Source organism: Misgurnus anguillicaudatus, chromosome 19, assembly GCF_027580225.2.
Source record: "Misgurnus anguillicaudatus chromosome 19, ASM2758022v2, whole genome shotgun sequence".
In the NCBI taxonomy this organism is placed as follows: domain Eukaryota; kingdom Metazoa; phylum Chordata; class Actinopteri; order Cypriniformes; family Cobitidae; genus Misgurnus; species Misgurnus anguillicaudatus.
The window spans coordinates 27,592,372-27,617,742 of record NC_073355.2 but is presented as its reverse complement, the minus strand read 5'-3'; the positions used below and the strand labels follow the sequence as shown (position 1 = coordinate 27,617,742).

The 25,371-nt window shown below is 37.3% G+C and overlaps 2 protein-coding genes across 3 annotated transcripts in view; one reads left to right on the top strand and one right to left on the bottom strand.

Moving 5' to 3' along the window:
• cyth4a (cytohesin 4a) overlaps window positions 1–25,371 on the bottom strand; it is a 38,189-nt gene that overhangs the window by 11,049 nt on the left and 1,769 nt on the right. The window lies entirely within an intron of this gene.
• On the top strand, window positions 308–16,419 carry rac2 (Rac family small GTPase 2). The gene is made up of 7 exons (XM_055194111.2): window positions 308–501; window positions 4,675–4,746; window positions 4,828–4,945; window positions 5,029–5,091; window positions 11,924–12,083; window positions 15,526–15,665; window positions 15,949–16,419. The coding sequence occupies exons 1-6, from the start codon at window positions 467–469 to the stop codon at window positions 15,654–15,656; spliced, it is 579 nt and encodes a 192-aa protein (XP_055050086.1). The 5' UTR covers window positions 308–466; the 3' UTR covers window positions 15,657–15,665; window positions 15,949–16,419.

The following is a 25,371-nucleotide window of genomic DNA, read 5'->3' as shown; positions in this document are numbered from 1 at the left end:
CGACTTTTATGCGAACCTGCGAAGAATGATCGACCTATGACGTAGAATACCGCGAGAGCGATTCAAAAGCTGTGCTTTCGAAACGCTCTCGCGGTGGTTTTACGTCATACTGTAAGCCGATCTGTCTGCGCAGCGCAGCATGAACTCCATCACTAAACTTCCTGAACTCGTTTATATTTGAATGTTACACAACACCACCCTCGCGCGGTCTATGTTGTGAATAGCATCAACAGGCATCGCATGGATGCCACAAAGTTAAATACAGTACTTCCTCATCGTCACAGACGCGTTAAAACTGTCACAACCACATATGAGCGTGTGCGCAAAGTGAGTGAGCGAGTGAGAGAGATAGAGAGAGATACTGACAGACTGAAAAAGCTAATTTGTTTCCTGTATTACAACTTAGTTCCTTAACAGTTGTTTTACAGGGCGACAGCCGGTAAAGCTTTCTCAAAACTCTCGTAAAATGCAAGCGATCAAATGTGTTGTTGTCGGAGATGGGTGAGTAGCGAAATTCATTTCTCAAACATATTTTAACAGATATAACTGTTAATCTTAATTTTACGTTAAGGTTAGTTTGTTTACAATGGGTCTTTTGTTTTTGTTGTTAGCTTTTTATTAATTTATCGTCTGATAGTTTACTAACTTTAGTTGTATGTACTTAGGTTGGCTAGTTTTAGTTTCCTCCTTTTTAATGTTAATAATGTCACGTGAGACTTTGTACATGAGTTCATAGCCTGAGGTACAGGTTGAACTAATGCGGCCAGTCATGAACCGACTCCTTTATTTCCTATATTGAGTTTAAAGCAGTTATTTTCTGTTTTTAATTAACTGATACTAGCCTTAAACAGGTTTAGTAATTAAACCTTTATTACATTTGTGTTTGGCAAAAAAATCTATATAAATAAAACATGACAGCGGCGTGCACCATTTGACTGACAGACATCATGTGGGTTGCACAGTTATGTAGAGGCTTTCTCTTCACATGCAAGGTACACAACAAAACACAGGAAGTTTAGTGCATGGTAACTGATTTTCGTCGAGAAAGGAAAAAGCACTCGCACATGGGTCATGTTTCTGTGGAGGAAGTTTTTACATTGCAAGCTTTCTTTTTTATGACTGACAATAGAATGATGAGAATGTTACCTTATCACATCCCGCAAACAATGTAACCCATCATTGTGTAAACACATTTCTTTTTAGAAAACCAAATATGATTTCCGTAAAGCATTCTTCATATCAAAGCAAAGAATACAGATTTTTATACGATTCTTGCCCTGCATTTGCAATTTAATCTTGGTCAAAAACATCACGTCGGCGTTGTTTATTTTCCTCCTAATCTTTAAGGCCTTTGTAACTATGAACACTGATAAACACTTTTGGTGCGTCTCTAGACCATATGCTAATTTTTAAGCAGTGATGATTCAAGATGGAGGATAAGATGACTTTCATGTTGAAACATGAGTCTGAAACACTTCAATGTCAAAGGCTGTTTTAGAAAGTGGGAGGGGGATTTTCAAGGGACTACATGTATGTATGTATGTATATATATATATATATATATATATATATATATATATATATATATATATATATATATAGTCATTGGATTAAATTAATGAGGAAATTGTTTATATCTTACTCAACAATGGTTTATAACAACCCAGCACAGGTTAAATTACAACCCAACGGGTCAGAATCAGAGTGATACAGTACAATATTGCTACAGTTGTTAGGTTTGTAGGCTTAAAGTGTATTACTGTGGAGATAATAAAAAAGGTAAGTTTTAATTTGTGATTTACGTATGCCTTTGGTAATATCTAATGTAGCAATTAAAAGGCAGCAGTGTAGAATAGGGCAGGATGGTTGCTGTTTCTTTGAGGATATCCTGTTTAAACCCTGTGCACAGTTCTCCATTTTGAAGCTCTTAACTTCCTCTAGTATAATTCTGATGCTGCAACTTAGCTGCTTAGGTTCCTCATAGTTGTGAGGTCAACATAAGAAATACATTTTTTTAGCTTAAAGGATTGAGAATGCATTTGTATGTCCGTTTAGGTATGCATCAGGACTATTACATACAATTTTTTATTTTATAACGTGCTTTGACTTTTTTTATCGATTGTGGTCGATTTTTTTTTATTAGTTTTTTTACGTTTGACTTGTCTTCCGGGTGGACATTTTATACCCTGCTGGCACTTTCGTATATCATTTTCTGAGTTGACTGTCTCATGCTCTCTGGCAGCTAGCAGCCCCTCTAAAGTGGAAGTGATGGCTTACAGTTTCACTGTTGAATCAGCCCAGTTCTGTAACATAAAGTGCATACATTATCTTAAAGATTGACAGCAGCACAAGGGACATTCGATGTAAGAATGAAACTGAAAAAAAAAAGTTTTAACTGCCCATGGAGCATTTTCAAAGACACACTTCAAAAAGAGGCTTGCTGTCGATCTTCCAGGCAGACGCCGCCCTACTTCCTGTCATCCTGTCACACAATGCCAGGCCCCATACTGAGCCCTCTTTCGCTCTTTTCTCCCTGCATTTATCTTTCTCTCTGTATCTGATTTACAAACACAACTTCAAAGAGCTTCAGAGAGCACCCCTTAACCGTCATCTCCCACTGTTTTCTCATTAAGATTTTAGTGCACTGCCTCAAGTGTGTACTGAAATTTGTGGATACAATTTATTTTAGTATTCTTGGTTATATAAGGCATTTCTTATTTCTCTGGCGGCTTCAGTGACTTACTGTAATTTGGTTACTTACCGTATTTACTCTTTGGAAAAAATGCATTACCGTAATTTAAACAGAAGTTTCTTTGACTTAAATGAAGGGAACTTTTTTTAGTTTTAGTATAGCTATGCCTTATAATGCACAACTGTGAGCCTCTAACCAGAGCCCAGCCCTTGAGTCAAGTACACACAGGTCTGTAGGACTTTCAAGTGGTGTGTGTGTGTGCTCGTGTATTTTTTAGTGACTTCATGAATGTGAATGCATATTATAAGGGGCAACAGAAACAACGGGGTGCGAGGAGGAAACCTAGTTATGATGTGACTGAACGTGCGTTGCCTGGGGTATGTGTTTTTGGCCTTGCTCTTGAGCAGCATGATGCAAGAGAATTGTAGCCACAGGCTCCTGAATCCCAGCATTCCTGCATTTTCACAGCCTGCATGCTGCAGCATGCAATCCACTGGAATCTAACATTCCTACGCTCCACTTTCAGCCTGTTCATATGTGTTTGCTAAGTGACATCTTTTCGTATTACATGTCATCCCTTCATTTTTTTATTTTATGCTTGGTGTTATATGTAATTGTTTGCTGTCATATCTGTGTGGCATAACTGCTACCTCAAGATCTGACTTTTAAGAGTGATTACTAATAAAAAGCCTCTCACTTGTTTTCTTGTAAATTAGCATTTTTATCAGGTTTAGGATAGTAATTTTAGTTTAATGGCAATGATACGAATATTAGTCAATAAATGAAATGCCTTATTCTCACAAATGTCCCTTTAGTCGGTATTTAACAAATTTGACTGTCTTCCACTGCAAAACCCTTTAAAGGCGGGGTGCATGATCTCTGAAAGCCAATGTTGACATTTGAAATCACCTAAACAAACACGCCCCTACCCCAATAGAATCTGGAACTTCTTTTGATAGACACGCCCCACACATACGAAACCCAGGCAACGATGTCGGTTAGTAGACACGCCCTTTACTGCTGATTGGCTACAAGTGTGTTTTGCTAGTCAGCCCGACTCCCTTTTCCAAAGTGTTTTTTTTTAATCATGCACCCCGCCTTTAAGTAAATGCATGCATGTTTTTTTTTTTTTGCAAAAACTTCCACAAAGGCAAGACAAAATTGCAAACTGTTGCAAAATCACTAAAGATACAACTAGAAACACTGAAAATGATGAAGTCAGAACTCAAAAGGGGAAAATGAAGAAACTGAACCACAAATTAGGGTGCGCTGTGATGTATATGACTGCCACATTCGGGTTGTATTCAGGTCCAGGTACTGACAAGGGACGCAAGTTTGAATGTGATTTATTTTTCTGTGCACTTTTAGGACTTTGCTAAAAAAAACTTTTAACGGATTCTGCTAACAGTGTGATATTTCTGAATGGCCTGAGCGAAAGTAATTGATAAACAACATATAATATCTCCGAGAGCATACAGTTAATATCATTATCTCATTTTTGAGTTTAGCGGCCTATGAGCTCTTCATATTATTCTTTATATTATTTTATAATTAGCTCTCCATATTATTTTGCCCTGAGGGTTTTCTAATAATATTTTCATGTTGCATTTGTACACGACATGAAAACTGAATACATGTTCAGTTCACACAATTCAAAGACAATTGTGAGGACAAAAGTGGATAAAGAATGGCTTTCCCTCCTTTCATGTATTAAATTTCTCTATGTGGTCAGGTTTTAAACAGTACAATTGAAAGTACAATTCCTTGTTTTTGAAAAAAAAAAAACATGCAAACACCACTAGAATGTTCTTTGTATTTGAAAACAAATGGGTGAATTTACAATGATAGTACAGTACGCCAGTTTTTTCTCTTATTAGATGGTTACACAACCCTTTGAAGTCATTTTAGCTGCCTGTATGTATTTTACTTAACGACATATATGTTGCATACTAAGATATTTCTGTTTTTTTTTCATATTTCAGAGCTGTGGGTAAGACCTGTCTTCTCATCAGCTACACTACTAATGCATTCCCTGGAGAGTACATTCCCACAGTGTGAGTACTACTGCATAAAGGTGAAAGTGTATTTTTTATGTTGTTCGTGCACATGACACTCAAGAGCTTATTTTCCCTTAGGTTTGATAACTACTCGGCAAATGTAATGGTGGACAGCAAACCAGTGAACCTGGGACTCTGGGATACAGCTGGACAGGAAGACTATGACAGACTGCGGCCACTGTCTTACCCACAGACGGTACGCTGTCACCTGCACACAAGTTTCTGGAAAACAAGAGCACTTTCTTTTGTTGATAGATCTTTTGATGTTGTGTTTTGTAGGATGTGTTTCTCATCTGTTTCTCCCTGGTGAGCCCAGCATCTTTTGAAAACGTCAGAGCCAAGGTGAGTCCGCATGCGTGGTTTAGCATAGATATTTATGGAATTCGAATGGAGTCACACAATTAGTGAAAGGTCTGGTTACGCAAGACTGCTAATTTGCCTGTGTTGTTACCAAACACTTGCTCTGCAGTGCACTAGACACTAGATGCCACTATGCATTAATCCTTGATCATGCCTTACAAACTTTCACTGATGCAAAAGTTACAATTTACAAAAGAAAACTGCTTATAAAGAGAACACGATAGTATCAGTCAATATAAAATGCTTGGCCTTGCTAGCATTCAAAGACTCACAAACTGAGTTCCATCGCTCGCATTCAGTCATTTAAAAAAAGAAAGTGAATCCATCCAGCCAAGTCAACTGCTTCATTCCATACATTCATTTAAACTAGAATCTATTTAGAAAGATATGTATGTACCTCACACCCACAAAACCCCCTAAGGGAGTATACAGCAGCACTAAAGATGCTAGCAGCTTTGGTGACCTTGGCCTGTTCTCCATTAAGTGCAAGTGTATGCTGTAGATGCCAGACAGATACACCACTTAGTGTCCTGCTACAATTTCCATGTTTACACTGTTACTGTTTCACCCTGACACAAAGCATTCTAAGGGGTAATCCTAAAAGCAAAGACTGTTTTATAAGTCAAACTGACTGGTTTAGTTGAGTTTAGTGCTGTTAAAAACTAAGCAATTCAATGAACTATGAAGCAGCAGGGGGGAAAAAAAATCAAATGTGCTACTTTGTGCAAGAATACAAAATGGTGTAGAACGATTCAGGTATAGATTGATGAACCTTAGAGGCTTTTTACACCTAAGATGCGTTTTGGTCCATCAGATCACAAGTGGATGACACTAAATACAGGTGTAAAACGTTTTGAGCTTGTCAAAAATGGCAGTTGAAAATGCATTCGACCAGATTGCTTTAGTGATGTGGACACGCGTGTGGTTAAAAGTGTTCGAGCAGCCACAAAAGACTGCCTACTTTTTAGGCTTCCATTGATAAATCTGAAGCAGCTGCTCTCCGCCTCTTTTATTTTTGTATCATTTTGCGAGAGTGTGAAAGTTGCGTGAGCTTACTTCACCAATTGCTCTGAAAGCTCTTACATATACATGTACACAATATTGCGCAACATGTTTACTAATAACACAAGCACTCTGACCTCATATTAGGTAGTAGGGATTAGTGCTGGGCCGATACAACTTTTTCATGTCTGATACCGATGTCGATACAACAACCTTGAGTATCTCTCGATACCTATACCGATCCAATACCATCTCTATCGCCCTTTTAATCAATTAAACTGCAAATATCACATTTGTCAGCCCTACAAACGCTTAAACATAGCTACAGAAGTCAAACGTTTTACTGTGCAACATGTGCAAATTCAAGACTTCATTTTTATTTAAATGTTTCAGACTAGTAGCAACATTTTTAGTTAGTCAGCACAAAAATTCAAAATAATACAATTTAAAGTGTAACTTTAGACAATTTAAAGTGCAACTTTGTGCAAAGTCACGCTTTACGCCAAGTTGCCATGACAAGGTCCGTGTTGGTATCGGATTGTACTTCCCGACTTCTACAATATTCGATCTGGCCATTTTTTGCCAGTATCGGACTAATATCGATACAGAATATCGGATTCACCCACCCCTAGTTGGGATCTGCATCTCCAAAACCGGTGTGATACGCATATGCAATACATTTGAAACAGCTACCTATGCGATACGATGCGATGCACCTCATTACGATGCACTGCTTTCCGATTTCAAATTAGTTCAACACAATGTCATTCAATGCAGTATAATGCAATGAAATAATATGATGCTATGCAATTTAATATGGTACAAATATATAGTTGACATATTTTAACTATATTTTATAAGTTATAAAAACTCTCTAGGCAAGATAAATAATAGTAAGTTGATTAAACAAAAAATTAAGGCAGCAAAGAATTATTTACAGTGTGATGATATTGCATATTGGACCCACTCACTTTGTCTCTAATTTAGCGCATTTGTCTCTTCACTTGTCAGAGCGCTGTCAGTCAAATCCATTCCACTAGACTAGAGGAATGCCCTAATAAATTAAACTCTGTTCCTTATTTTAGCTATAGCCTTGACTTTCCCGCTGCTACTTCCTGAAATCCATTCCACTTAACTTCTTAAGAGTCCATACAATTTAAACTCCATTTCGTGTTTTCACTACTTTCGTCCAAGCGTTCCGCACAAGCCCTGAAAAGTGAAGCCAAAACGTCTTGATCGCCCCCAGTGACTGGTCCCAGTATAGGTCATAAACCCCGCCTCCCCATGTTATTCAATGGGACTTGAGATCAACATAAAAAATTAATTACACTTCAATTATCTTTTTTCCGAAGCTGGTTTCTGTCATTTACTGTAGTTTTTATCACGCTGATGTACATTCAAATGTTTGTTTTTAAAATATGTTTGTGTTTAGTTAGTTATTTAATGATATAAAAACAGTGGTGTCACGTCATGATAGACAGCTGTGATATCGTGTGATATGCGCATTCTACGAGAGCGAGGGCGGGGTTTTAATTTCACGGCTTCACTTCCTGCTTACTACTGCGCATGACTGGTCCCGAAATCGCTACTGCGCAGACTCAAGACCCAAGATGTCAGCGCCATATCAGGACACTGGCGGCTTCAATTTTCACCAATGGAAGAGAGCGAACAGGCGTCGTCCATCTTTTTTTACAGTCTATGCTTTCGTCAACTGAACTCCCGCGACAAATTGTTTAATTAAAAGAATATAAGAAAATGGCTTCTAGCCTACTACCACTAAATGCTTTGGACCCACCCAGATTTTTTTTTATTTTTTTGCTTCTGATGCCCTTGGATTTGTAATTACTTGGTGGAGGATAGCTCCATATTATGCCATGTTATTATGCTCTATGTGACTTTCATGACACGCCTCGGTTTACATAGTGTTGTGATACGACAACAGGTGAGAAGTCAGAAGGACGTAGCAACAGTTTAGAAAGGAGGAAGCTATCTTAAAATATTGGTCACTTTCTAAATAATAAAAATATAGCGAATGTACTAATAATTATACGTAAGTAAATCTGTTTTTACAGATGCAAAATATGTTAAAAACGATGCATCGTGATGCAAATGCTAACTTTTTATGCATCTGTAACTTTTTATGCCAATGCACCGAGCGAATCGGGGACTCTTCCTATCCCTGTTAGGTAGCATGCGCACTAAAGCGTTTACGCTGCCGGCCGGGATATGTTTTAAATTGTTTCCAATGGAAGCGCGGCGCTTTTCAGAAACAGTAGCAGCTGGCGGGTTTTGTACGTGCTCTTTGGTTTTTCCGTGCTGAGCACTGAGAGTTGAAAATTTTTTTAACTTTGGGTAAAACCAACTGGCGGATCGTTCAGTGACTGATAAACAAAGCAGACACATCATAGCAACGAAATAGGGTGACCATACGTGCCATTCGTCTTGGATTCGTCCTGGCCAGGATTTCAGGTGCATCTTCCGGAAGTTGTATTTGTTGACCGCATTAGTCATCAAGGTTCTCACATTTAAGTTAAAAACATAAGACATACAATCGTAGTTTCATTCTTAACTTAAAATGTAAAGGTTGCTTTTCTAAAATAGAACCTGAAATAATAAACCTCAATGACGTATGTGGTCGACAAATATGACTTCCGAAAGACGCACCCGAAAACCTGTCCAGAACGCGCCCGGGATGAATGGCACGTATGGTCACCCTACAACCAAAGCGCCCAGCTGAAAAAAGGTGGCAAGCGCCAACAGAGGGCCTCCGCTTGGCGTTTTCAGCCATGTTTAAACGTTGTAATGTAAATACCCCCTTAATGTGCATCAATTTAAAACTCGTCATTTCTCCTGCTCACGTTTCAACGAAAGCAGAGGGACTCGCCCACAGACCACCCCCTCAGAAAATCAGGAAAGAATTGGACAAAAGAGATGGATTAAAATACCAGGTGTAAACATGAATGTGTCCATCTCATTTACTTGTAATCCTATTGACCATGAACAAATCCAAATACAATGGAACATCCAAATAATAAGTGAAAGCGTACAATGGAAACCCTGGGATAAATGCACACAAATTAATCAAGGTTAACAAAATACAAGTGGAGACAAATAATGCAAAGCTACAATGAGAGAAGCAGAACAAGAACAAGACTATAAAAGGAACAAAACCACAAAGACACATAACTGAAAGTTTGTTTTTACGCTCTATAGCCACTGCTTAAAATCTAACAATAAATGTTAGAAAGTCTGCAAAGAATGTTAAAAAAAAGAAAAATTGAAATCAAATATAATATTTAGTTTCTAAAGAGAAGATGTCCCTGACTTGTGGAGTCAGGGTATTGTTAAGAAAATAGGCACCATTCACTCTGAAAGGACTGCTGAGAATCAGGGTCTGTCTTTACGTCAAAGTACTGATAATAATGCAAAGGTAGAGCAGCTGTGATATGATTGGTTCACAACCTTGGTTTCAGTGGAAACAAAGTTCGCCTTGGTTGTCAGGGAACTCACTTTTTATTACTTTGTTAGTTCTGCCTCAGCTAAACCGTGTTGTCAACTGTACTGTAAGTCTATGTGTAAATAAATGAGATATTTAAAATATATAACACTATGGATAATACAGGGGCATTATTAAGAGTACAAGAACCAAAAATCAAGCACAACTTACGGTATAGACATTACAAAGAGAACAGATAAAAACGGAGAGATTCAAACTGATACAGCAAATTTTAAGACTTAGCCTGCACAGTTTTTTTTTATTAATAATAAAGATGAGGAACAAAGAAAAAAAAATGAAATAAAAGTTCCCTTTCTCCACATTGTTGCTTTTATGCTAGACCTTATCAAGGCTCATGCAGCACATTTAAGAGATGGAATGAAAAGCAAATTGTTTTTGATATCAACAATTCCAAAAACCTTTGAGGCTTAATCCATGCCAATTTACAATTTCCACTCTCAATCAAAGACCTTCAGAAGCTTTTTCTACCCTCCCGGTCTTTTTCTTCGTTATTTGTACAGTATATTTCCAAGTAGTATCCATGGTAACCCCATGCAAATGTAGTCTTGATAGATTGTGTGAGGTTGAAGAGACAAATTAAAATCTATTTAAAGATAGATTGGGGGAAAGGGGGTGCAGGAGGGCTGTGGGAAGTCACATGACCCACGCGAACAACATCTACGCTCTAGAAGCAATCACCTGTCACGAAGAAGTTAAGTGCACAGAGATCATTTCTCATTACCGGAGCGGGTTGATAGTATGTGAAAATGGGCTGCTGCGATAATGGTTTGCTTTGACTGCAATTGAAAGTGAGGCTTAGAAATCTGCATTGCGCCCCACCCACATGCCTATCAGAAAGGCTCATAAATGCCACTGGAGACGTGCTGATCTCTAACGAAGGCCACCATTTTGTGTTTGTCAGCTCTTTTGAAGTCTCTTATTAATAAGCTTGATGAGAAAATCGAAAATGCCTGTCGTTTCATACAAAAGGCCGATCCCAGATCTGATTTACTGAAGGTAAGCTACTGTAAATAGCTTTTAGCCTACCTTCAGTACATGTAGATCAGACGTGGGATCATCAAGGAACAGATGAATAATAAGTACTCGTTTTAGAACCTGAGTCACAGGCTGTCTTTGTCTTGTGGAGATATTAGTTTTCAATGTGCTCTTCTGTGGACGCTTTAGCTCACAGACCAACATTGTTGGTTATTTTGTCAGCATTCCTTAAAATCTGATTAACATACAATGGGATGATTAGCTCAGTGTTGGCTATATCAAAGTTTGTATTTCTTTGGCTGGCGAGGCTTAGAAACGCTTTTGTGGTACAGCTGTGCCAATATACCACTGGAGGTCTGCTCTAATGTGAATCCAAGGAATGTGTTGTATATGAAAACAATGGCGAGTGTCAGATTAAAGAACACATTCAGAGGCCAGACCTTGAAAGTGCTGCAGTCCTTGTAGTGCCGCAAGTTTTCATTTCAAGCATCTCTATGCGATTGTCTGGGCAATAGGCACCTTAGAAACCATTTTCTGTATAGCATTTTTCAGATTGTCTACACACATTCTGAGATACCTTTGACTTTGTAAACACTTTAACAATTCTGCGAAAAAATCATGCTAATTTAAAGGCCTTGGCACATCCAGAAGCGACGGACATTAAGTTCCAAAGCGTGAATGTGTACAGCATTTACGCATTCTGCCAATTACAGTGAGTTTCGCACTCAAGCCTGATTTGTGAACATAAGCATAACGTGAAAGACGTGAATGAGCAAAATTGCCAAAATGCAACTATAATAAACACTGAGTGAGCATCAATATTATTTTCAGGAGAGAAAAGGAAAAAACAAATCGCGTGTCTTAGTTCATAAATGTTTTCAATAAATATGCACTCTATTAAACCTGTAAACATTTTAAAATAAACTTATGCAGTGTTGTCAGTTTTATGCAAAAATTGGCTATAATTTGGTGCACTGTCAGAAACAAAATTGTCCCTGGTTGCCACTAGAACGGTACCCTTTCAAAAAGTACACCTTTGCACCTAAAGAGTTCATATTAGCACCACATAAGTGCATATTGGTACAAAATGTATACACATCTGTACATAAATGGTACATATTAGGACCTTTTTAAAGGACACTGCCCAAGTGACAGCTTGGGACCATTTTCTGAAATTTCTGAGTGTGCTAAAATTAATGTATGCATGGGAATGTTAAAAGGCAGGAGACAACAGTGGATATATGATATTAGAAAACCTTTAACACAGGTTTTGTATGAACCACTATAACCTTTCTTGATTGTCTGCATTGCTCCCTCTAGTGGTACCCAGAGGTGAGGCACCACTGCCCTTCCACTCCAATTATTCTGGTTGGCACCAAGCTCGATTTGAGGGACGAGAAGGAAACTATCGAAAAGCTAAAGGAGAAAAAACTGGCACCAATCACTTACCCACAGGGTCTTGCATTGGCCAAAGAAATAGGTGAGATGGTGTAACATATATATGAAGAGTTTGGTTCCAAAACGCAATAAATCCATTTTGACTCATTTTACATTTTTAATCCATTTTACATAGCATCCATTATTTGATTTTCAAATATTTATTATAAAACTAAAAACTATTTTTTTCCCACAAAATGCAATAAATCCATGACAACTTTTTTTAAAATAAATATATAAATGTGCATTTATCTTTGCCATGTTATATTCATTTAGTTGACTAGTGGTATACACTGATTAAAAAATAAACATTATGGGGCGGTTTCCCAGATAGGGATTAGACTAGTCCTAGATTTAAACACTTTTAAGAGCTTTCCAAACTGAAAACAACTTGCCCTTACATATCCTAAAATACATCAGGGCCCTTTGTTTTACCTCAAAATGCACACAGGTAATGTTTTTATTAAGGCATGTTTGTTAAAACTAGTTATATTTCCTAATTAAACTAAGGCCTAGTGCTGGATTAAGCTAATCCTAGGTTTCTTCAAAAACAATCAATTTTGAGCAAAAAGCGGAGATAATTCCATTTTTGTGAAGGACTTTTGGGTTGTATAAGTTGCGGAAAAGTGGATAATAGCGGTATTGCGGAAAGCCGGAAATTCTCGTCATTGGCAGGGAAGTGTTTTCTCTTAATTGACGAGTTATCTCGTCAATGGGGGCGAAAGAGTTAATGTAGGTTTTCGCAATCAATTTATTTATGCTACATTTAAACAAAAAATAGAAAAACAAAAAACTTTTGTTTAAATGTAGCTTAAAATTTTTGAGTAAATTGAATGAATCATTTTTTTCAGTGTACAGATTTTGGCAGTAACACTTTTTTTAAATGGTGTTTATCGCATTTTGGAACCAAACTCTTCATATATACTTTGATGCATCAGGAACAAAAAATAACCCCAGTCTTAAATAGTTGGCAAAAAGATTAAACTGCATATGAAGAGTTTGGTTCCAAAACGCAATAAATGCCATTTTTGACAAAAATGAGTTACTGCCAAAATCAGTATTATAAAACGGCTCGTTCTGGTTCTTCATTCTGATTGGTTGAAACGCGTTCTAAGCCGTGATAAAATACCCCGGTAAACCCACGGTTCAGACCGCATCACAAGTATCACTGCGCCACTGTTGCTGCGTATTGATTTATGAAAATAAACACCACAGTCTTTAATCATTTTTTAATTTTTCTACCTTTGCACAATTATGGCGATATCCAGATAAATGTCAATAAATAAAACATTTCATCAATAAAGAGAAAACGTTCTCTGAAGTTTTTTTGTGTCTTATTGATATTTCCGCTATTATCCACTAGAGGGCAATCTGAGGCATTCACTCGACACAACAGCGTTGTGGTGGATTTAGCGTGTGTTTTGATCAGGCTCTGAATCTGATCTCTAAGTTCCTCACAAAAATGGAATTATCTCCGCATTTAGCTGAAAATTTGAGAGGTGATAACTGATAAGATAACAAATGAAGGTAGGATGAAACGTTTTTTGATGTTGTTGGAAAGCGGATGGACTGTTCTTTCATTTGATATCTTATGTTTATTTAAAGAAGATCATTTTTCTGTAAGGCATTCAACTAGAACTGGGTGGCAACTTAAAAAAAACGCTGACGGGGAAAAAGTTAAGCATGCTTACAAACATATTTGATCATCACTTCAACAGTTGCACGATATAAATGTTAATGTATAAATTAGATGAATGTTGATTTATAAAATAAACACCACAGTCTTTAATCATATTTTCATTGTGCCTTTGCTGCGTCTTTGTTGTTTGTGAACTGCGCTCTGTTGCAGCCACACTTGATTCTGAGGAACTACTTTGTTTGGCGGAAGAGTAATATTTATACTAATATAATTACAACTTATTTGTGTTTTATTTGATAAAATCCCGCTAACGTTAGGCATATAAAGTAACCGTTTTATAAACGCAATAAACCCCTCGAAGCGTTGGGTTACCAGTGCATTTTATAACAGCTAAGGGGCGTTGTTAGGCACGACGCGAAGCGGAGAATTCTTGGGGTTTATTGCTTTATTATATCAGGTCAGTATTCAAAAGTAAATTCTTAATTTTACACAAAATCCAATATCCGTCGTGTTATTCTGTCATCTTTTCTTATTTTTTTCCCAAAACGCAATAAACGCCACTCCTCCTTTTCTACAGAATGCAATAAATCCGCTCCACAAACACCAGCGCACCATTCCACGTAATGTAAACAAACAATGGTGGCGCGTTGAGTACACAGAGTCCTAGTTTTCCTCATCTACTTTGTACTTTGTGATCAACAAACAAACAAAAACGAAATAATACTTTAATAGCATTGATAAACCTGTGGTGGTTTTCTGTGACGGGAAAGAAACGTAAGACATCAACATCTAATAATTCACGCGAGAGGCACTCAGGAGACGATCATACTTGTTCTCCCGACAGCATCTAGCTTCTCTCGTGCTACCACATTGACCCCAAGGGATCTTATGAAAAACTTTACATAATTTTACTCAAAGTCAACGAGAATCACAGCTGATCGCTGCGAAAAATGTTAAGCGACCACGTCAAGTATAACCGCGCAGGAATTAGTGTTCCTAATATGACAAAGTAAGTGTTTTGATTAATGCCATTAATGTTTATTTAATCAGTGTGTAAATGAATATAAAATGGCAAAGATGAATGCACATTTATACATTGATTGAATAGATTTATAGAATTTTGAAAAAAAAACTTGTCATGGATTTATTGCATTTTGTGGAAAAAATAATTCGTTTTTATAATAATCTTTGAAAATCGAGTTATGGATTTGAATTTTTTATGTTTTTATAACGTTAAGATGCTATGTGAAAGTTTGTAACAGAAAATAGTTGTTTTCATCTTTCTTGGTATAGAAAACACGTTTTTACCGAAATTTGTCAAAATGGATTTATTGCGTTTTGGAACCAAACTCTTCATATATAGAGTAGAACGAATTATCATTAGTTAAATAATGCTTGGGAAACAAGACACATACAACACTGTTTACTGTGCTGTTTCTTTGTAGTATATAATTACCAGGTAGTCTCAGAATACACAAAATTACAATGCAGTACATATCAGGCTACGGTTTTAGATGCAAATGCAAAAGGTTCCCAGTGTAATTTATACCAGCATTTGGGAGAACACATGGGCTAGTCCTCCTACATGCTCAGATATGACAGATTTGTGCACACCTAATACACCCAGACATCTGGTAGCAAGTATCCCACTCACGGTGTCTGTGTTAATGTAGCGGGGCTTCAGTGTGCCTGACAACGATGCATATAAATATATCCTCTGTTAAAATATAATGAAAATAAAAACCCACTACATTAGTTTTGAAAGTAGAAGCTAATGTATGTTTGTTTACTCAAATTTTCCTTACTAAAGAATAATAAATGGTATGTGTTTGTCTAAAAAAAACAGATTCAGTAAAATACCTGGAGTGTTCGGCTCTTACTCAGAGAGGTCTGAAGACAGTGTTTGATGAAGCCATACGTGCTGTGCTCTGCCCACAACCCACCAAGGTCAAGAAGAAGGGATGTCTGCTGCTCTAAGTATACACGGTACATGGTGCGTGAGTTTGTGTGTGTGTGATGTTTCAAAGTTCTTTTCTCCTGAGACTGGCAAAGTTAGAGAAAGTGCACGCATAAAATTTCAGATGCCCCCACAATTACAGAGAACGGCTTTTGTTCTTTTGCTACTTTGCAATTGTCGCGACTTACAGGCGCATTTCAGGTGGAAGTTAAAGACGATAATTTCGATTCATGTCCCTTTTTTATATAAAGAGGATGTGCGGAGATGCCAAAAGTAGAACAACCACTGACCTTTTGTTCTTTCTGCCTTTAGATTCATCACTGTAAAAGAGGTACCAAAGAAATCCACTGGTTTTCTCCGACAACCAAACACGGGATCAAAAAGAAGTGTTGGTGGAACTTCATTAAATTGATAAAGCCTTTCTTTTCTTTGTAGCTGAATACATGCCTTGAATCCACCACGTTAATACCATTGAAATAATATTAAGTGTAAAAAGGAGAAAATATTTAATCAAAATATTGTATTGTTTAATATTGTGATTGATGTAGTTTTTGATGGGGACTGTATATTGTGGTTTTGTGTAAAAGATCACATTTTTCTCTTTCCATTCTATTTTCTCAAGATGTGTAATGTAATGTTCGTTTCTAGACCAAAAAAAGCACAAGTTCTTGTTACACAGAGTTGAACTCGGAGCGGATATTTTAGACCTGTGAATCACATTCACATTTAATACATGCATAGTTATTTTTAAGAAATGGCAAAAAATAAAGAGTTCAACCCTTATACATCTCAATGGCTGCATCATTTTAACCCAGTTATTGTGCCTGACAAACAGAATGTGATTACCATTATTTGCCTATCGACAGCTAAACTACATATTGTAATTTGGATAGCTTCTCTCGATACTTCTTACATTGCTGAAAATGTTACAGTGTCAATTTTAACTCATCTTTTGTCAGGACATTATCTACCCTCTACTGTTAGCTGTGTGGACTTCATGATATAACAACATGCCAGACGTTGACTTCAATAGAACTGTGATGAGCGCACATCAAAGTGTTGCCATTTACTGCAAGTCTTGATGTGCGCCCTCCTTCATGTCTGGTTCTGCATTATGGGCGATCTTGTCATTTGTAGAGTCGTACGTTCTATAAATGTTTTGACAGCTAACTTTATCAACTGGTTTATTTCAAGTGAATTCATTTAAAGAGCCCCTATTTTTCATTTCATGACTTTACTTTCTTTTGGTGTGCAAGTGTGTTCGCATGTTAACGATCTGCAAATGTACAAATCCTAAAGTATATGATGACGCGAGTTATCATCTCCAAGTGAAATCTCTAATTCTTTTTAGACTAAAATGAATGCAAGAATTGTAGGCAACAGTTTACTTCCTCATCCTGTCGATGTGGACTCGATGCACATTATCAAAATTCTGCCTGCTTCCGACGTCCAGCCTGTAAGTAGCCTATGTTTTCATATTTAGTGACTATTCAAACCATCGTTCAAACACGGTTTTTGAGCAGTAGAGTAGCGCTTAATATTTGTCATTTCTATGATCACAAATGCAGACTTGGTTTTATGTTTCAGTATCCTTACATTACCAATCTGTTACATTCTGCTCAAGTCGCACTGGCAGTGTTGATCGATCAGCAAGGTCATCTGCATTTTTTGGATCCGTTTTAGGTTCATATTGATAAGGTAGTAAAGGGGATATTATCCTGATCTTCCAAATATGGTAAGGAGCGGCACACTTGAGGTTCACAATGCACAGGATAGCTGTCAGATCGGAGCACAGAACGCTGAGCTTTGTTTAAATTGAAACATTTTAGAAAAGCTGGGCATAGAGGAGCCACAATAATGTATCGGATGTGGAAATAATGTGTTTTTTTTACCATAAACCACGTGAACACATGGTATTACATCGAATGCAAAAAAACAGTCTTTTTGACAACGTAATAGAGGCTCTTAAAGTAATTATTTTACATGAAGTAATTTTAAAAGCTCAAGCTTTGTTTGAAAAACAACCAGATATCTTTACAGTAAGATATGACGGTGGCCATAACACCTCATGATATCACTCACTTTTAAGACCCCAAAATATTTTCTTTAGCTAAAAGAACGTACAGTGACAAGAAAAAGTATGTGAACCCCTAGGAATGAACTGGTTTTCTTCAGTGATTTGCCATAAAATGTTATCTGATCCTCATCTAGGTCATGACAATAAACAAACACGATGTGCACAAGCTTACAAGACTAAATAAATCCAGTTTCTTGTGTCTTTTTTGGAAACACCCATTAAACATTCACAATGCTGGAGGAAAATGTAAGTGAGCCCATGGACTAATTACTTTATTGAAAGCTTTTTTTGTCAGATGCTGGCAAACTGGATTTTAATTAATAAAATGAGTTCAAATGTGTGGTTTAGTGCAACTTTGATTGATATTAAGACACTCACACATTTTAAGATTGCTGTCCTTAAGAAGCATCAGCTCTTCTGAACCATAAAGATATCTGATCAAGAGATGTTGCACTCCATAAGGCTGAAAAGGGATACAAAACAATCTCAAAATGTTTAGACCTCCATCAGTCTACACTTAGACAAATTGTCTATAAATGGAGACAGTTAAATACTGTAGCTACCCTTCCTAGAAGTGGGCACACAGCCAAGATGACTCCTAAGACACCATGCAAAATACTCAATGAAGTAAAGAAGAACCCACGAGTAACAGCTAAAGGCTTGAAGACATCATTGGAACGGGCACACAGCTCTGTTCCTGAGTCTACCATACGCAAGTCTTTGAACAGGCATGGTGTCTATGACAGTACACCACGGAGGAAGCCGCTGCTAGTGCTCTCCCGAAAAACATTGCTGTGAGCCTGAAGTTTGCAAAAGAGCACCTTGGCAAACCCCAGTGCTACTGGGAAAATATTTTATGGATTGATGAAACAAAAGTTTAATTTTTTGGGAAAAATGTTATGGCACAAAATGGGCACAGCTTACCAACATCAAAACATCATCCCAACAAATCAGACAGGATAATGTCAGGGTGGCTGTCCACCAGTTGAAGCTCAGTAGAAGTTAGTTGATGCAACAGGACAATGACCTTAAGCATTGTAGTAAATCCACTACAGACTGGCTTAAGAAAAACAAAATGCGGCATTTGAAGTGGCCTAGTCAAAGCCCAGACCTTAACCTGTGGAATGACCTCAAGAGAGCGGTTCACACCAGACATCCTACAAATGTGTCTGAGTTAAAGCGGTTTTGTAAAGGGGAATGAGCAAAAATTGCTTCTGAACGATGCGCAGGTCTGATTCAAACCACTGAAAGCGCTTGCTTGAAGTATTTGCTGCCAAATGAGGCTCAACAAGCTGTTAAATCCAAGGGTTCACTTACATTTTCCTCCAGCACTATGAATGATTAATGGGGGTTCTCAAAAAAGACACAAGAAACTAGAATTATTTGTGTGTTGTCACCATATGCACATTGTGTTTGTCTATTGTTGTGACCTAGATGAGGATCAGATCACATTTTATGGCAAATCACAGTAGAAAACCAGTTTATTCCTAGGGGTTCACATACTTTTTCTTGCCACTGTATAATAGGTACCGGTACTGTATTCAGGAAACCTACAAAATCACTTTATTATATGTCATCTTAACTATGTACTATAAATCAATAATCAGGGTTCCAACACCTTAGTTAACTTCAAATTCAAGGACCTTTCAAGGACTTTCCAGGTCCAATACCCTCAAATTCAAGGACTAAATGTGTGTATATAAAATTCAACCAATGGTGAGGCTTAACGACAAAGACAGGGTGATGTGGGAGCCAGGAAGTATATCGCTATCTGAAATATTGCCAAAGACGGTGCTACAGGGACACAGGAAGTATGGCAAGGAAGACGCAGCGTCTCGCTCCCTTCTCAGGGAACAACAGTTACATACATAACGCGAGACGTTTTCATGTGTCAAACACAACTATGCAAAACAGCATTTTGGTATGAATCAATATTCGCATACAGAAGATATAAGCATTTAAAGCGAACAGTTTAGCATGTGTGCTTAAAAAGTCTAGAATGTTTATGATATTATCCTACACTACACAGGGAATAATATGGATTTTTTTCCAGAAAACGTCTTGCATAAAATAGATTCAAGCACTTTCATTGACCTGTATATGTATGTATATTTTCAACAACTTCCCAGGGCCTTGAACCCCCCCCCCCCCAGATTCACAAACTTTCAATGACCCGTGGGAACCCTGAATAATGATCAATAATGTTTATGAAATGGTATATTACCAAAGCTATAGATTTTCAGCTATAGAAACTGATTCTTAAATTATCTGATTAAAGTTAATTGATACAATGGAAACGGTGCCATAAGCAAGTGACTCTGGCATGATTTTATTATAATAAAATATTTTAAAAATGAATAATTAGGCAAAGATTCTTTTGGGGTACTTTTTTTCGTTCTGAATCTACCCAACCATGTACTCATTAAATTCCTTTTGTGTTTCAGCTAAGAAAGAAAGTCATATGGGTTTGTAACAACGGCACTCACCATAACAGAAGGTTGCAGTATACGGTACTTACCATAAATCAGAAATGATTACTTTTTCCATATGCTTCAAGGTGTTTATTTCAGTGAAGCACAGAGAAATTGCCATGACTCTCATATCATAGTGACATATAAATATAGTGCTCTAAGAGGCAGTGATGGGGTCAGTGGAATGACCAAAGAATGAAATCAGATATAAAAAAAGAGAACGAGAGAGGGATAGAGAGGAACACAAACACAATCAAGTGAAGTCAAGAGAGTTCAGCTTCCACGCTGCTATCCAAGAGCCAATAAATTATGTGCCGACATGTGTGGACGTAAACAGACTTTCAGAGGCCTGTGCTTGGAGGTATTGTGTGATCTTCAGAATCCTCCAGGTCGCTCGGAATGCGATGAGGCTAGAGAACAATCTCACCAAACACCAGCCGAATATCAATCTGCATGATTGTTTTGAACAGAGAGGAACAAATGAGAAAGCTTCTGGGCAGAACACTTGATGGATATGCTACATAAATTGACAAACTCTGATGACTTGCGACTGATCTCTCATTGTTAGCTCCCGCTCTCATTTCCAGCATTTCACTGCACTGTAGCTGCAGTGAATGAAAGTATCGATTTTGATATAATGGCAATCTATCAACATCAAACTGTATATGTCAGAGCTTGAATGAAGTATTGTTAAGGTTTTTTTTTTTGTTACATAATTGCCCAAGGTGTCCTGGAGTAGGACTATTTCATTATAAAACTAGTTTTATGCATGCAGCTTTTTATGAGCTCATATATAATACTACATATAATATTTATGCTTATATTTAAAAGATAAAAAGTGATAAAGAACGTTTACTCTCCTTTATAGTGCCAACGTCACAATTACATCACGGTGCTAGCTGGAGGCAAAACAAAAGGAAAATTTAAGTCAGCTAATAAAAACTAACAGAGTCAGCTACGCAAGGAACGCAAATTTCATCTTGTTTTTTTTTTTTTTGATGCCAACAAAATCGACTTTTTCAAATTGTATCACATACCAGCTGTCACTGCCAGGAAAAACGATAACAACTGTGTTTAAACGCAATAAACCAAGTGGACTGCAGAGAAACGATCATCAAAAATGCTGGTGTTTGCAGTGCACACTTCATATTAGTCAAGGTTAAAGAATTGTCTTTTGTTGGTATGGTTACGTGTCTAAAGATTCTCATGCAAGTTAATAGATTTTTCATGTAATGCTAACTTTTTTGCCCATTCAGCACATAGTTATCTAATGATTTATATGCTCTCAATTTTTCTTTACTATACTCTTAAAACGAATGTGTTAAAATAACACATCTTATGTCTAGTTTAGGACACATCTAGGGGCGGTTTCCCGGACCAGGATTAGCTTAATCCAGGACTAGGCCTTAGTTTAATTAGGAAATATAACTAGTTTTAACAAACATGCCTTACTAAAAACATTACCTGTGTGCATTTTGAGGTAAAACAAAGGGCACTGATGTATTAAGATTTGTAAGTGTAAGTTGTTTTCAGTTTGGAGAGCTCTTAAAAGTGTTTAAGTCTAGGACTAGTCTAATCCCTGTCCGGGAAACTGCCCCATTGTGTTTTGTCCTTAACTTAACACATCATCTCTGTGTTATTTTTGGAACAACACACTTTGTGTTGTTTTAACACATCTTGTGTTGACTCAAAATCAACACGAAAATAGTTTAACACAATAAAATAGTTTAACACAAAACAATGTGTTAAAATTAACACATCCTGAGAAGAGAAATGAGGAACATTGAATAATTATTAACTATTATATACTTTTATATACACATTTAGTTTAAATATTATGTTGTTTTATTCAAGTCAAATAAACAATATAACTGTCTTATAGCCTGTGTTTAACCAAAAGACATAAAAACTGACAAAGTGCCTGACAAAACTTATTTTTGTGTGACTTATTTTTTCAGCAAAGGAAGCACTTAAGTTTGTTTGTTTGCTTGCTTTAGTGATTTGAAATAGGTAACTACCTATTGTAACTACCTAGCCACCAGATTCGGGTTTTCCCCTGAATCTTGGATGGGACATGTACGCCTACTTGCATGCCACAAAAAAATACATTGGGTGTTTCCAAGAATGCCATCTAGTTGTAAAAGGCTTGGGTATGACTTATTTGTGAAAAGTGATAGCCTCTATGTTTAGTTACTGAACTGCCATAGATTAGAGACATTGAACTGTCATGTCTGCTGACTTATGTCTGTTGAAATCTTCACATAGCCTGGAGACTGGATCACAGAATCACATAGCCTGGAGGCAGGTGAATACTGCTGATAAAATGGAGACATATGAAACCAAGCAGGGCTCTTTGTTTTTAGATCATATGAACCTGTCAGTCAATCTAATACTAAACCAGTTTTGATACACAAATTATTCTGTTTAACTCTGCTAAACTAAAATTTGGAGACCACCAGCCACACTGAATGAAGAAGGTAAGAAAAGTTTGAAACAAATGATGATGCTCTGAAACAAAATGAACAGCTTGAGGCTTTCTACCTGTGTTGACATTTACAACCCACATGCTGGCTTAATGATGCAGGAACAGAACCAGCCGGTGCACCTTAGCTATGACCTTTAGCACATCATCGGAGCGAACCCACAAACCTAGCAGGCCGGCTGCACGAAACAACTGGACTACCTGAACTATCACTCGGACAAGAAAAATGACCGTGTCCAGCCCCTAATGAAGCCCATTTTTTCTATGACAGAGAGGGCATGGTTAAATTGGGACAGTTGTTTTAAGGACTAAACGGATAGTGGCTTCAGGTTTTGATGAGAGATCCGGTGGGTTTTGAAATGCCATAGATGCCGCAAATAAACAAGGCACGGATCATTGAGTCATGTGCAAGTAATGAGCTATTGATTTCCTGCATCCAGTGACATAATCTTGACAGCAGAACATCAGATTGAGAGCGGGTAAAGCTCACAAAAAACAGCAGCAATCTTTTCATGCATTCTCCTGGGTAGAGCAACTTGAATGAAGACTTGAAGGGAAATCATTTAAGATCATTAAAACAGAAAAACAGAAACAATGATATTGAAACAAATGATCCATAAAAACAAACTAGGGCATCTTAAAAAAAAACTAAAGCAAATGTGTTGAGTATTAACAAAGCACCAACAAATTACTTCACACCGAAGAAATGCCAACAAACTCACTTTAAAGCAACACTATGTAGTTTTTTTACCTTTAAATAATGTCTCTAAAATTATTTCAGTTATAGAACAACTTTTAACTGGACAAATTGTACTGTTGCTGCAACCTGAGCAGCCTCCTAGCTGCTACAAGCACACTCTGAAAGTGGCGATGGAGGGTAGGAAACACAGCCTGCAGAAGAGTGTCTGATACCAGGCACTGTTGCGCTTTTCAACCACATGGGGGAGCTGTAAGTCATTTTTACATGGAAACTACATAGTGTTGCTTTAAATTCTGCTGGGCTATTTTAACACAATGCTGGGTAAATATTGGACAGAACACATGTTGGGTTAAAATTAAACAATGCTGAGTTGTTTCAATGGTTAAGCAACAACTCAGCATAGGTTTATTTATAACCCAACATGCGTTCTGTCCAATATTTACCCAGCATTGGGTTAAGAATTAACCAGCAGAATTGTGAATGATCATTCATCCAGGGCTATACTTACATGAGAACGATGTAATAAAAACACTTAAATCTTTTCTTTGTGTTTTTGAAATGTTTTGAACGTCATCAAAAGAACTTATGCATGCCAGCCCAGTAGATGGCAAAGTTACTTTGTAAAAAAAACCTTCACGCCTGTGCACATATGATCGATAAATACAAACAATAAAGAATGCGAATGCATCGAGCAACTTTGTTTAGATGGACTAGAAGTGACTCTGGACTGACAAAATTTTGTAAACGTTGTTGGAAAAGCGTTAATTAACTTGAGTAGCACAACACAGTCTGATAGGCTGACGTTGTTATGGTTGTAAAGTACTTGGCTGCATGCAGTATGCATACACACGTCCTCACCGCTTTCACAGATTTGCGTTTATGTCGTTTACACAGAAACAATAACAACATACAGTTCTCAAAAGTTGTACTTTGAAACCTGTCTTTAAAAGTTTGTGTTTTCGGCACCTGTCATGAAACAAATAGCCAAATTGCATAAAATTTAAACAGCCCCTAGAATGTTGATAATGGACTGAAGTTTGTGGGATTAGTAAATTCGCTTTTTATATTCTTTAAATTATATGACTCTTTAGCCAAAATCCTTACAGTTTTTTACGATTGCTTACACACTATAATTAAACTTTTCCCACAATTAGCAAAACCTTACACTCGAGGAGCACAACACTAGATTTGCACAACTGTAAGCACATTGTCAGCTTCAAACTATTTGCAAAACATTACACACAGTGATTTGCAAAACACTAAACACACTTGTATACATCAGACACAGAACTATATCAGCCAGGATATCACTTCCTTGCAATTCCAAGGCACTGACTGTCAAATGACCACACTTATGAGCCAATCTGTTAAACACAGCCATCAGGAGCACAAACACATGATTGCTAATTTGTAGACACACCAACATCAGGTTTAAGCACTATAAAAATACAACAGGTCCTGCATGAATTTATATATATTGAGGAGAAAGGGTTTAAAATCACAAAAGCAAGAAGGAGAGGCAGAAATATAATTGGCCACCGGGCTATAATCAATGTCCCAGGGCAACGTGGGGGTAACACCGCCCTTGGCGCTGTCATTTCACAGTACGAGGTTCTCCTCCATCATGCCAAAATGGGCCCTTAGAACACACCTCACATTCTCTCATTGTAGGACCGATTCCACCACATTGTCACAGCAGGTGTGAAATGCACCAGATACAACCAACTGTAATCTGGGACAAGCCCAAGAAGGTGTAAGGCCGTAGTATTTTCTTTACAATATTGTCAGTTTTTTCTGATAATTTTTTATGGTTGTTGTTGTTATTTACTGTAATTGTAACCTGTACTGGATACAGTATTTTATGTTTGTCTGTTGTTTGCTGAGCTAACAGTGTTATGTACTGTAGTAGACAACTGGGACATGTTTTGTAGTGATTCTCCAAGTCGACAGATTTGGGTATATGGAGAGAAATCAACTATATTTTCCTCAGTCTGCAATATTGGTC

Bases quoted from the DNA above. Each gene is read 5' to 3' on its own strand.
- rac2 (XM_055194111.2), top strand. From the start codon at position 467: ATGCAAGCGATCAAATGTGTTGTTGTCGGAGATGG. The intron at 502-4,674 runs GTGAGTAGCGAA...TTCATATTTCAG, and splicing joins TGTGTTGTTGTCGGAGATGG to AGCTGTGGGTAAGACCTGTC. The intron at 4,747-4,827 runs GTGAGTACTACT...ATTTTCCCTTAG, and splicing joins GGAGAGTACATTCCCACAGT to GTTTGATAACTACTCGGCAA.